At 41.0% G+C, this 14,189-nt stretch overlaps 1 protein-coding gene across 2 annotated transcripts in view; it reads right to left on the reverse strand.

Moving 5' to 3' along the window:
* The window catches only part of LOC110522089 (uncharacterized), a 31,690-nt gene extending 19,847 nt beyond the window's left edge, over window positions 1–11,843 (reverse strand). Inside the window, exons 1-9 of one of the 2 annotated variants that reach the window (XM_021600182.3) lie at window positions 11,230–11,843; window positions 8,534–8,776; window positions 7,229–7,395; window positions 6,661–6,695; window positions 5,485–5,534; window positions 5,152–5,270; window positions 1,870–2,019; window positions 863–921; window positions 157–177 (exon numbers count right to left, since the gene is read on the reverse strand). In XM_021600182.3, coding sequence (XP_021455857.3) covers window positions 157–177; window positions 863–921; window positions 1,870–2,019; window positions 5,152–5,270; window positions 5,485–5,534; window positions 6,661–6,695; window positions 7,229–7,395; window positions 8,534–8,776; window positions 11,230–11,302 — 917 coding nt within the window. In that variant the 5' untranslated portion in view covers window positions 11,303–11,843. Of the gene's footprint in view, window positions 1–156; window positions 178–862; window positions 922–1,869; window positions 2,020–5,151; window positions 5,271–5,484; window positions 5,535–6,660; window positions 6,696–7,228; window positions 7,396–8,533; window positions 8,808–11,229 lie in introns of those variants that run through there. The other variant, XM_090232441.1, reaches the window with a different exon arrangement.
* Window positions 11,844–14,189: the final 2,346 nt, after the last annotated feature.

A 14,189-nucleotide genomic window follows, 5' to 3' on the forward strand; every position in this document is an offset into this window, starting at 1 on the left:
ATTTACTCTCAGGTTATCTGATCCCTCTCTCCCTGGGTCCTGTGATAGATCCAGATACACACTGAGCGAAGCAGCAGACTGGCAGGGACAAGCACAGACACAGAGGGAAACTGCAGCTACCACTCAAGATGGCTCTCATCACAGTAATTAAATTACCCTTCACTCTCATGGGCCTCGCTAAGATTTGGAGAGAGGGAAGAAAAGAGGACAGACATTAGTATGTGATATATTGACTTGTCAGCCGTTAGTATGTGATGTAATGACTTCTCAGCCATTAGTATGAGATATAATGATTAATCATCTACAAAGGAAATAAAACGTCCTTCATTGCTGGTCGGGTGTCATCACAAACATGTGCTTTTCACTCGTGACATGTATTCTTTTGTATTTGAATGTAAAGATATAATGACCTTTAAAGATATAATGACCTTCAAAGGAAAGATGTATTTTTGGCATGCATGTCGTTCACACTAATGACTAAAGAACTCTTATTACAGTCAGCATAGCCAAGACCACAACCTGTAGCATGACAGAATGGCTGGATGGCACTAAAATATTTTCTGTTCCTGGCATTTGACTGCATTTCAGCTAGGTGGGAATGGACTTGTTATGTGTTCAAATGAATCCAGAGTCCATTCCAAATCAACACGTAGTTAAAGGTCCGATTAAAATAAATTGAGTCTGAGAGGAATTTCTCAGCGCAGTGAGAGGCTGTGCTTCACTTCTACTGGTGGAGCTACCAGCTTTCACCTGGCTTTCATCTGTCTCACCTAATCTATTGCTTTTTTCATTAGCTCTCCAAAATGTTGGAATTAAGCTCGAAGGCACCAGATGTGATTATTCATGTCTGCCACAGACTTACCTGATTCCCAAAACACTGATCTCTTTAAATCCTGGGAGCTTGTCAAAAACATGGAGCATCTGTTGAAAAAGAAGATGGACTAAATTAAACTTGTTTATTACAGAATCAAATATGATGCCATTTTCTGTTGGCACAAATGTTACTGGTTACCAGCTCTCATAATGTAATCTGAGGATATCTAAAGTACTGTAAGTCAGGAATGTATGAACGGGACACTTACACTCATATATCTCTACCTTTAGTTACTCACATTTAGCAGACACTTGCCACTGGGCACACACTGGTTGAATCAATGTTGTTTCCACGTCATTTCAATGAAATTTCTTTGAACGAACGTGGAATAGACGTTGAATTGACGTCTGTGCCCAGCTTTGAGAGTCCAATGAATTTCCGCCATTGTAACATCCAATGGGAGAAAATGTGCAAGTGCATATTTCGGGAGAAGGGTGGAGATCGGGACTGAACCATGGTGTATTCAGGTTGAGAATCCATTAATTGCAACTCAGTAATCTGCTTTCTTTGCTTCTGACTCATGATCCTGTGGCATTCTATAATTATTTTTAACCATGAACCCCTTCAGAGGGCCACAACCCATGAGGACAGGAGCACTTGTAGCAACGTGTCACAGATCACACTCTACTGCATCAGGTCCCTGTATCTGTTAGTTGATCGTGTGACACTGATAAGATAATGACTTTATTTCCAATGGAAAATGTTGTTTGCGGCACTGTGCATACATTAAAAACATGTTTTTAAAAAACCCATCAAGACACCAAATAAACTGTACCTCAATGGGATAGCCCATTGGTCTTAGGGACATTTACATTACTGATGGACATAAAGAGGGTATACAGACTACAGAGCCTGGCCTCCCATAAGTCTTTCCATCTACTGTGCAGTATCTCGACTAGCCTGAGTGTCAGTCCGTTTGCCCCATCATGCCAACTCCTTGTCACTCATTTCCATTCTATTTGGCTTGACAATGACAGCAATGGTTATTATCTCACCTGGTCTTGCAGGTGTTGAGAGAGGTCAACATATTGGGGGGAGTCAGGGTCGTCCAGTAGTTCCCTGTAGCCTGGGTCCACCAGGTCAATGCTGAACTCCACTATCTCCTCCACATGGTTCTCCGGAACAATGTTGGGCAGCTCAGAGTCCTACAAACAGTGGAAGAAAACAGGGCCCTATTCATTAGGTACCAAAAGAGCCCTATTGATTAGGTACCAAAAGAGCCCTATTGATTAGGTACCAAAAGTCCTATTCATTAAGCATCAAAAGGAAAGAAAACAGACTGAAATAGGGAGGGACAACCTGAACTTAAGAAATACCCATTTTAGTTTTCCCTTGCAAAACGTTATGCTATGGTGTAGGCTCGGCCCTAACATACTGTATGTGCTCTCTGTAACCTCTGGGTCTGCATGGCAAATGGCCCAGGAACACAAGGAACATTCTCAAGGACCAGTCAATCCTTTCCCCATCAAGAGGCCAAAATGCCTTTCTCTCTCTCTGTGACACAGTATGCAGCGGATAAACTATTGAAATGTGTGTTAGTGATGCTTGTTTGGTCTCTATCTGAAACTTGTACCCTGAAGAGAACACTGATGCTATCTACGTGGATGTATGATCTCTGTAGTAAGTCTAGATGGTCAGAGTGAACTCTGACGACACTGTATGCAAGGATCTCTCAGGAATGATGTCTTCTCTCTAGTATACCCAGCCCTCCCCCTCAGGTCATCAAACATAGATGTGACCGCCTTCCTAGAGGATGTTGGCTGGTTCGATCTGATTGGATATCTTATTTTTATTCATTTTGGTTTGGTCTGTGGTTGTCAAAAAAACATATTTTCAACACAGATAATTCAGATCTGGTATAAATGGAATGGAAGTACTTACTTCTCTCACTTGCTTCTGTTATCCACTCTACAGAAAGGTTGTTTGGACATGTTTCTCTTGTAGGCTGCTCGGCCTTCTGCCTGAGTAGACCTGTTTTGTTCATGCTTTGCTTTGTAACTCTGACATCTTTATGCCTAGAATAATTCCTTGTAGTGCTTGTTAATGTTTTGTAACTTAAGCTTTATGCCTTGTGTGGGATTTCATTGTTTTACAATGTCATGAAATATCTGCCTTAGGCAATTCTCAGACATTTCTCGATGGCTTATTACTGTAATCCAACTATAGTCTCTTGCAAAGAAAGCGAAATCATCTTTATGTAGTCAGGTATTTCGTTTTAGTAGACTTTGATCATATTAATTGCATATTAGTCTTATGATGGGTCATATGTAAGGTATACTGTATATAAAATGCATATGATACATATTACTTCACTACAATGGTTTGCCCTAATGAATAGGAACAGCAGTTAGATAATGTATTTGATGATAGCTTTTAGACCATATGGCTAAATGTTATCAGCTCACCCTCTCTGTCTGAGACATACAAGGCAACAGCTGGGCTGGGCAACCACAAGCAAACATTCTGTCAGCTTTCCTTTCAATCTGCAAGCTGTTAGCAATCTTAACATCTAGCCTAAGCTACAGTGCCTTCAGAAATTATTGATACCCCTTAACTTATTACACATTTTGTTGTGTTACAGCTTGAATTCAAAATGGATTCAATATTTTTCTTACCATCTACACACAATTCCCCATAATGATGAAGCAAAAACTGATTTTTATAAATGTTTGCACAGCTATTTAAAAAAAAGAAAGAACTGAAATATTACATTTACATAAGTATTCAGGCCTTTTACTCAGTACTTTGTTGAAGCACTTTTGGCAGCGATTACAGCATCAAGTCTTCTTAGGTATGACGCTACAAGCTTGGCACACCTGTATTTTGGGAGTTTCTCGCATGCTTCTCTGCAGATTCTCTCAATCGCTGTCAGGGTTGGATAGGGAGCGTTGCTGCACAGCTATTTTCAGGTCTCTCCAGAGATATTAAATCGGGTTCAAGTCCGGGCTCTGGCTGGGCCATTCAAGGACATTCAAAGACTTGTCCCAAAGCCACTCTTGCATTGTCCTGTCTGTGTGCTTAGGGTCTGTGTCCTGTTGGAAGATGAACCTTCGCCCCAGTCTGAGGTCCTGAGCGCTCTGTAGCAGGTTTTCATCAAGGATCTCTTTGTACTTTGCTCCGTTCATCTTTGCCTCGATTCTGACAATTCTTCCAGTCCCTGAAAAACATCCCCACAGCATGATGCTGCCACCGTAGGGATGGTGCCAGGTTTTCTCCAGATGTGATGCTTGGCATTCAGGTCAAAGAGTTCAATATTGGTTTCATCAGACCAGATAATCTTGTTACTCATGGTCTGAGAGTCGTTAGATGCCTTTTGGCAAACTCCAAGCAGGCTGTCATCTGCCTTTTTACTGAGGAGTGGCTTCCATCTGGCCACTCTACCATAAGGCCTGATTGGTGGAGCACTGCAGAGATGGTTGTCTTTCTGGAAGGTTCTCCCATCTCCACAGAAGACCTCGAGAGCTCTGTCAGAGTGACCAACGAGTTCTTGGTCACCTCCCTGACCAAGGCCCTTCTTCCACGATTATTCAGTTTGGCCAGCTCTAGGAAGAGTCTTAGTGGTTCCAAATGTCTTCCATTTAAGAATGATGGAGGCCACTGTGTTCTTGGGGACCTTCAATGCTGCAGACAGGTTTTGATACCCTTCCCCAGATCTGTGCCTCGACACAAGCCTGTCTCAGAGCTCTACAGACAATTCCTTTGTCCTCATGGCTTGGTTTTTGCTCTGACGTGCAAAGTCAACTGTGAGACCTTATATAGACAGGTGTGTGCCTTTCCAAATCATGTCCAATCAATTGAATTTATCACAGGTGGACTCCAATCAAGATGTAGAAACATCTCAAGGATGATCAATGGAAACAGCATGCACCTGAGCTAAATTGCGAGTCTCATAGTGAAGGGTCTAAATACTTATATAAATAAGGTATATCTGTTTTTGATATTTTATACATTTGCAAAAAAAATGAAATAAGGCTTAACAAAATGTGGAACAATTCAAGGTGTCTGAATACTTTCCCGCTGGCAAGATTTGAAAACGGCTGTCTAGCAATGATCAACAACCAACTTGACAGAGCTTGAAGAATAATGTGCAAATATTGTACAATCCAGATGTGCAATACTCTTAGACTTACCCAGAACGATTCACACCCCTGAGTCAATACATGTTAGAATCATCTTTGGCAGCAATAACAGCTGTGAGTCTTTCTAGGGTACATACAACATGCGGAAAAAGTCAAGGGGTGTGAATACTTTCTGAAGGTACTGTCAATGGCGTTTACCTCCTCAGCAGCGGTTTCTTCTTCTACTTCAACTGTATCATCAGGAGCATCAGGGACACTGGAATCACTGGTCACGGGAGTGGGTGGTTCTGGTGCAGCAGTCTGGGTCTCTTCTGGACCTAAACGGATCATTGATGTCATGAAGAAGGGCTCATACCCGAAACGTTTGTGCAGGAATACAAATCTGTTCATTTAAGCTGTTTTGGTTGTCCCCTAAACAGATCATTACAATCTAATTATACTATATGCAAGACAAACATACTGTATATTCAGATTTATAAAATCATTGATTAACTATTGATATGTGCCTTTTGATAAAGTGTCTTGCCATACCTGCTATCTCAGTGACCTCTGGTGCTGCTATGGTTGCGGCTGCTTCTGCTCTGCAGGTGAAAGAGTAGATCATACGAATAATGAATGATGAATGTTTGTCCATAATAGCCCAGCTGTGAGTGTTTAAGCTAATGGTTTGTGAAAAACAGCATTTGACAACAAGCACTTATCCCCCAATTACTTTACAAGATAATTACCATGGCAATGCACAAGCTCTCCACCTGTTTTAAGAATACAATGGTCTTCAACCAGCAGCACCATACAAGAGTGCATGCACATGTACAGTATACCAAAGCAGATGTAATGTACAGCATATAGTAACAACCTGGGCAAATACTTGGTCATTTATGGTAATTATGTCACGTGATATGGACTTTGACCTCTAGGGTACATATCTGAATTACCTGTATAAATTGCTTTAAAAAAAGAAACCCTGATACATTTTAAACTATGTTGCCAAGTGTTTCTAAAAGGTGATGAAATTACCTTTCAAATTATAAATAATATAACTCTATGGACAAGCTTCCGACATTCTAATGTCAATGGCACAATAGGGCCTATTTTTAAACAATAGTTGTAGGTGGTGCTTTCAAAGTTGGTTATATAACAACAAAGTAACAATGTATCAAGGTGTCCTTTTTAAAGCAATTTATACAGGTCATTCGGATATGTACTCTAGGTTCCCAACCTTTTTCCTCCAGGGCCCCCTTTATCACAATTGAAAAATGTAAGCCCCCACCCTACCCCCACCCAATTCACCCCTGAATTCCCAAAAATAAAACGTTTTATTATGATATGTATATAAACCTTCAATTTAATTATGGGGTATACGTGAGCAATAACTTGTTGACATTGTTTGTCATAGGGTTAAATCCATATGGGAAATGTGAAGAAAGCTGAAGAAAGCACGCAGAAAGCTCTCATTGCTGCAATGCTATCACACATTTTCCAACTCTAGGGACATAAACCTCCAGGAGAATCCCTATTAGACATCGTCACCCCAAGTGAGCCTGACCAACCCCCCCCTGGCCCATGGACCACATGGAGTGCTGGAATTATATGGCAGGTCAAATTCAAAGCCGGACTCAAGAGGGCTGCAGTGTGTGTGAGAAAGAAGCACCGTTGACATCTATCAGCAGACAGCAGGCGGCATACTGCCTTGTCTCTAAGCCTTACCCAGTCGACTGCCTCTCGTCTCGCAGATTCATCCTCTACGAAAGTAGAAAAATCACATCACCACATCAGTCATACACATCATCTGGACTTTAAACCAATAACATAATACATCAAAACTGTGTAGCATATAAAGTATCACTGAAACTTGGGAGTGCTGTCTGCAAATATACATGCATTTTATAAACTCTTATAGATGTAAATGAACCAAATTGACTAGACTAGAGATTAATATGATGCTGTTTTGTGTATTAATGGGAGCAATATAACAAGGATATGTTTCCCCTTCACTCAAGAGACTGATATGTAATTAATACTGAGAGGAAAGACGAGTTCCTACAATTACTTTCCCTGTGGCTATTGTGCAAAAAACAATGCTGTTGTTTCCTGAGGAAATGTACTAAAATAAATGGATTTCACATGATATCATAAATTCACCCATTGGCTATTGCCATTGAAAATTGTTTTACCCTCAGTAACGACGTGCATATGCTCATTCAAATAATTAAAGTCATTATTGGTCTCACTGCTACAAAACATAAAAGGAAGGTGTGTGTTGTTGGTTCCTCACCCTGTACACCATACTCATGTGCTCCTCTGAGTTGCTGAAGTTAGTGGCCAGGTCGGCGAGACACAGAGACTCGTGTTGACATGTGTGAACCCATGTTGTGTACTCTGTAGTGACAGGGATCCTGTCAAAGAAGATTCGGAAGGCCTCCCACACAGCCTCCTGACAAACTGACCAAAGACAGAACAGTCTTCCGGTGAGAATGAAAGATCCTCAGCACCTCTACCAATAGATAGAGATCCACATAAAGTCCAAGTGTACATCCCAAATGGCACCCTATTCCCTATATTGTGCACCACTTTTGACCACAGCCCTATTGGCCCTGGTCAAGAAAAGTAGTACACTATAAAGGGAATAGGGTGCCATTTGGGGGGTGATAGAGATGTCTCAAAGGAAAAATAACTCTAAACAAAGCAGATTGTTTTCAGATACATGAGGGTTCAACAGTAGTGAGATAAAAGCTGGGAGAACGGCGGCTTTATCTTGTCAAGAGAACACACCGATGGTTCTCATGATGAACGACTAAATTCAGATTTTTTTCCCCTGACCTGTCCTTAGCCAAGTTCCCCACTCCATCCTCCATCCTCCCCTCAGGATGGCCCAGCGCTATCGGATTGGTTACCCTTTCAAATGCGAAATGAACTCAAGGCTATTGCTGCAATCATTCAGTTTGTTCTTATCCTTCAATCCACCTATTTTGAGACTCTCAGCACGAAAAGAGTTGTAGAGTAGACACAAAGTCTTATGTCTGGTGAAAAGATAAAAGTCTGCTCTTTTATCATCTTTACAAAACCTCTGGGGGAAAAATGGAATTCCTATTCCCAAAGGTGTGCTTTTATGTTTTTAAAAGGCAGCGAATAAGTCCCAAATGGCAACCTATTGCCTATATAGTGCACTGCTTTTGTATTGCATGCTGCCTCAGGGTGAACCTGTGAGTTTTCTCCCTGGATTACTTTGTTGTTATTCTGCTGCCCAGTCTTCAGTTCTCCTCACTGTCTACTGTAGACTGTAGACTTATCAACATGTTCTCTCTGGTGCACACCTGGATATCAAGTTGTAGGTATTGCTGGGCACTGCTATGGTCCACAATCTATACTAATTGAGACGTTTATCACTGGTGCATACCACAACCTTCACGATTTAGTTTGAGTATAGGCTTTATACTCACCACGCAGCAGGCAGAGCCTCAACTCATGCCCTCTGGGGCAGAAGAGCTGGATACTAAACATATCACCCGGCAATAGCCAACATGATAGCATTTGATGACATAACTGTAATGATTGTCTGTAATGAACGGGAGGCCCATACCTCTGAGCCTGTAGTAGGCTTGATGGCTGGCAATGACCTCATTGATGGTCTCCTGAGGACAGACTCTCACTCCAGAGTGAAAGACTGCGGACCGCTTCCTCCGATGCTTTTCCAGGTCAAATACCGTTCTGACATTAACGTTTTGTTTGGTCGTTTTCAGAAGTTCAACCAAGTGCATTGAATTGATGGCTTCTGTTTCTGTCCCGATTACTCCTCTCTGCAAAGAGCCCCGATTATTCCTCTCTGCAAAGACAAGATAAAAGGAAAAATACATTCAAAACATGATATTTACAAGATGTGTCAAATTGTATAATGTACTGTACGATGTTTGAAAAGCCTGTGTTGAAAAGCAACATTTTCTCTCATGGCTATCCTGAAATAGTTCTGTTATATCAATGCATACAATATTCAACCATGTCTCTGGCTTCTATTTGTGATACAATTACATAATTGACTGATCTCTCAGCTGTGAGAGAGAAGAATTCTACTGTAGTGGCGGGAGGGAAATTCTCAACTTATCAGCAGAAAGTATCCCAGCTAGCACAAAGCGTTCTGAGAACCGTATGTTTCTTAGAGTTTGGTCAGAGCGTGGGAATGGTGCAGGATAGTTGCTTGGCTTTGGACATTCTCAGCACATTTAAGGAACTTAAAAAAAATTCAGTACTTCAGCATAATGTTTCCTACCGGTTTGCTCATGGTTTTATTTAAAGTAATGTTCTCAAATTGTTCCAAAAATGTTAAGAAACAACGTTCTTCTGTAGGAATTTCAGTACTTCACCATGACATTTTCATACAGATTTCCTCATGGTTCTTTCAAAGAAGCGTTCTCAAATTGTTCCTGAGGACATTAAGAAAACATTCCATAAAAACCGCAGGAAAACTTTGTTAAAGTTCATGGAATGTTCTAGAAATATTATTTAAAAACATATCCGTTCCGTTCTAGAGAACAGAAGATTATAGGTTTGAATCTCACTCATACCGGATCACAATAACAAACAAAAATGTGATTGCATTAATGCCTAAGGAAATTCATTTCCATATGTGCTTGGAATTCAAATTCCCCAAATAAGCTAGCAGTGTTATTACAACTCTTAATGAAGCATTCCGTGAAAGTTTTAAGGAAGTTATCAAAAAAACTCAAAATAACCTATAATTTCCGTTCTCGGAGTGTTAATAAAACCTCCCAGGAAAACCTTCAAGGAACCAGACTAAAAGCTTCTCAGAAAGTCTCTGCCACCTAAAAATAGGCTTCCCAGAACAGGCAAAATGTTCACTATTGTTCTCAGAACGTTTAAAAAACGTTCAGTTTTACCAGTCAGGAAACCTATGGCTTCATTCCCACAACCAATGTGAAACCAAAAACATACATTTCCACAACTTCAAAGGAACTAAATGTGCTAGCTGAGTTATGTTTACATCCCCTAACCATGAAAGAATGTAGCCTTTTCAGATTTGCACTCATCACCAAGGAAACAGAGACCACCGCAGTCTTAATTTAAATGTTGCCAGTAGATTTCCATGTCGTACACAGACAGGAAAGATCCATGAAATTGAGGATCAACATGATTCGGAAAATGATTGTTACTTCATGGTCATGGGTGGATATTCCAAATTGAGTCACTTCCTTTCATTGCAAATATTTACAGTTTGAGTAATTCTTTAAGACCTTGAAACAGCCTTTCGTCCTGCGCGTGTGTGTCTTTAATACTACAAGAAAACATCTGTCTTCTTTTGATATAACAACAAAAAATACTGAGCACTTTGTGTGGATATCAAGTTGTGGGTACTGCTATGGATACCGCCATGGTCCACACTCTATTAGCCTACTTATTTAGACATTTCTGCTGGTATGGTGTAGAACCGTGATCACGGCACAATCAAACTACAATAAACAGGCATTCATTTGTCTAATGTTAAATTTGACCCTTTGTCTCTATAGCCTTGAAACAGTTATATCTTCCAAGCCATTATTACGTCACCGAGTTAGTGCCAGCTGGTTATGCAACCACAATGAGCTCTAAATTGTTCAAACAATGCCAAAAGTTCAAAGAGCTTGTGACGCTCACCTCTTAGGAAAACTCACCAGTATCAGGATGGGAAGCACTGTATGTATAGTAGATACTCTATGAGATATTGTAGAACTACAGGCCTGTTGTTATGCCACCATTATGCAACCTGCTCATCCTGCCCGTCATATTCCTATCACGCCAGCCATATTCACCATCAAATTCTGGCTTCCTTGCTGCCATATTCACTCCTTACAAGGTGCAGTATCTCTTACGTGCGTTTCAAACGCAAGGCTGGGAGTAGTATCTTACAAAACCTTTTGTGCAAACATATTGCAGTTGAATCAGTATAATCAGCGTAATCAGTAGGCCTCTTGTGTCAGAGCTTTAATGGTAGCAGTGATATACCAGTGGTAAAGATAGAAAGCTCATTTTGGATCATTCTAATGCTTGGTTACACCCAATTACCCTTAAAGTAATCTTGCAGATTGCCGTTGTAAAGTTCCACACACAATGTCCAAAATGTAAAATCGTCTTAGCTATGAAACTGAAATGATTTAACCCACTGTATAAGGGGTGTAACATTTGATATCTAAAGCAGCGAGATCCCATAAAAACGGATTAAGTGTAGTGCCCTTCAGGTACTTAAGGTTTATGGCTCTGTGAACTAAAATGGAGCTGGAAGCTTACCTTTAATTGCAGTGGCGTGGAGAGTGAAGAGGACCAGGAACAGCGTAATAACGAGTCCACATTTCCAAGGCATAACGGAACCGTTTTGTTTGCAAAGTTAGAATAAGAAAAAAATCCAGGTGCGGAGTTTATCTCATGTGGTGCTAATACAGTCCTTGGGATCATTTAGTATCAGGGTGTCTATCGATTCCGCATGTAGGAGGCTGGTCATTTAGGCTAAGGCTTTGACTTGCTTCCCGGCAGATAGTGAGAATTTGAGGGTGGCATCTGATAGACATGGCATGGAACTAGGCAAGCTCTCTGGGTCCAACTAGGGATAGTGGACTCGCTCGAAGTGCGACAAGAGGGACAGGGTTAAAAAAGCAGACACTGTTTCGGGAATAATCTGTTTATCTACTGCTCAGACATAATCCGTCTTTACCCCATGGGCCCTACAGCCCCAGCGTCATCCTGTTAGGGACTTTCTTGGTGGAAGCATCTGTCAACCAGACCTGCCTGCCACCCCCTGGCACTCCTGCCCACCTCATCCTCCACTCCCATCCTCACCTGATACCCCCCCCCCCCTTTACCTCCTCACCCCATCAACTACTCACTATGTCACCCAGATCCCTACTGTCCTCTTTAAGCTTACTTGGAACCCAACTGCAGCAGCTTTCAGTAAATCCTTGACAAGACAATGCACTCTGTTCCCCCGTGTGTTGTACTGTACAGTACGTCAGACAGTGTTGTGTCTCCTCTAGGGTTTAAAGTGGGTGCTTTAACTGTGGATTTCCCCCTGCACTCCTGTCAGCTAGCAGGGGGGTTGCCAACCGCCGCTGTTATTTTTGTTCTTGCCGCTCTAAGCCCCCTCTTAGGATGAGTGTCTATGAACTGTGACCTGATTGATTAGGATGAGTGGGGGAAAGTTGCAAGTACTTACTTATGTCACTGACCATTCAAAATGCCACCCAGTGGAGGCACAGCTTACGCTCGTTGGTCAGAATATTTTTTACATGTAATGTCTTACTGACAATGTATGAGCAAACACAACAAGTCCACAATCGTGGTTCTGTGTGGTTCAATATTGTGAGTTGTAGCATTTAAGTTCCATTCCATTAACCACGTAATCCCAAGGCAACTGGATGGTTGACATTTTATTATTAAGTAGCCTCCTTCTGAAGCTATCACCGTTAATATTCAGATGCTGTATTCATTGCCCTATTCACAGAGGCAACACGCAAAGTGTAAATTGACTCCTTAACAAAAGGAAGTGATGAGCTAAAAATAATTGATATTTGTTTGGTACAAACTGTAGTATAAATACACATGTAGGTAGACTCCATTCTCCATTTTTTTCCTTCCTTTTCTTTTAAGAGCTTTGTCACAACGGACCACTCAGTCAATGCCCCCTCAGAGGTTATGGAGTATGCAGTGTCACTCAAACGGAACATTCTAATAGAAAATGGTAGCTGGTAACTATTGAACGGAATTGTTAGATACTACTACACTGTTGGAGCTAGGAATGCAAGCCTTTCGCTACATTTGCAATAACATCTGCTAAATCTGTGTATGTGACCAATAACATTTGACTTGTTTGTACGTAAAGGTGTTTAAGCCTTACACTTATAACCATAATCTCCATGATTGAAGCCAATTTCCCAAATCAAGCGACATTATTTTGTCTTCAAAAGGACAGCTCTCTTATAGTGCATTTCAGCTAAATATGAAGATAGATTTTCCACAGGAATCTATAGTATATGGCTATTGTCCTTTGTCCTGTAAGTGCCCTATACAGTTTCACCCTGCCTCTGTGATAACATTGACAATGAGGGCTAAAATGTCAAGTCTTAACACCTGCATGGAAACACTAGCTACTACAATGCTGTGTATGTTTTTACTTTGCTCAATTGAACACTTCATGCCATAAAATTATTATAACTTTTGTTCCATTGTCATGGATGATCAGGCAGTGCTGTCTAACCTATGTTTGGTTGTCCCCCTCTGACCCTTTTAAATAGCATTATGAGTCATCATCTCATCACTGTTTACACTCCCTGGGGCTAACCATGTTGCCTGAGGGCTTTGCTAACATGAAAATGTCAATGCTGTTATAGAGGCTGTTTTATATCATATGCTTGGTTGAGCCTTTCCTTATCATCTTGAGTCATGTTCTGAAGGGAATAAGCATTATAGTCTTTCTTAAAGTGATATTCATTAAGGGATTTGTTGGGGGTAAAGGTACATGTCATTGGTACAGAACAAATCCTTATCATCAGTCTAAACGAAAGAGCTCCTCCGGGGGTTTACTTTTGAACAACGCCCTATATAACATCACGTTTACCATCGCAAATCCAACATCCTCTTTCCCTTTTAGAACAGGGTAGCGAATCATTTGGCTATGGTCTGTGGTGTTCCATTGGTTCAAGTTTAACTTGAACAAACTAAGTTTGCTAACTAATCCTGTCAAGGCACTTCAGTTCTGCCTCTGGATTACTCTGTCTGTCGGTTTTGCAGACAAAGATCTGACTCACCCTCAGTCTCTAAAAATGTAATCTTGTTCCAAAATGTATCCTTTGATCTCTCAGCATGCCAGAGTGTGCGTGTGTAAATGTTCTCATTAGCATCCCAGAAAGAGGTATATTTGTAGGCCTCAGAGAAAAATAAAGTGTATGATTTTTGTAAAATTACTATTCCATTAAGCATTTACCATCTTTTTTTGGTCCTGTCCAGACCGGCTGTCTTCTCTAGGTATTTTTTTGGTGCGGTCCGGACTGGACTTGATTTCAATGTCCAGGGACGTATATTTTTGGTTCGGCCCGGACCAAATCTGAACCAATCATAGATGTCTATGTTTGTTTGGCCTTAATTTCAATGTCCACAGACGTCTGGTCTATATTTGGCCCAAATATAGATGTCTATAATTGGTTCAGATCTGGTCTAGTCCAGACCAGCCTTAATGTGGCCCAAACACAGATGTCTAT

The sequence above is a fragment of the Oncorhynchus mykiss genome, chromosome 4, assembly GCF_057628025.1.
Source record: "Oncorhynchus mykiss isolate SJ-2025 chromosome 4, ASM5762802v1, whole genome shotgun sequence".
In the NCBI taxonomy this organism is placed as follows: Eukaryota; Metazoa; Chordata; class Actinopteri; order Salmoniformes; family Salmonidae; genus Oncorhynchus; species Oncorhynchus mykiss.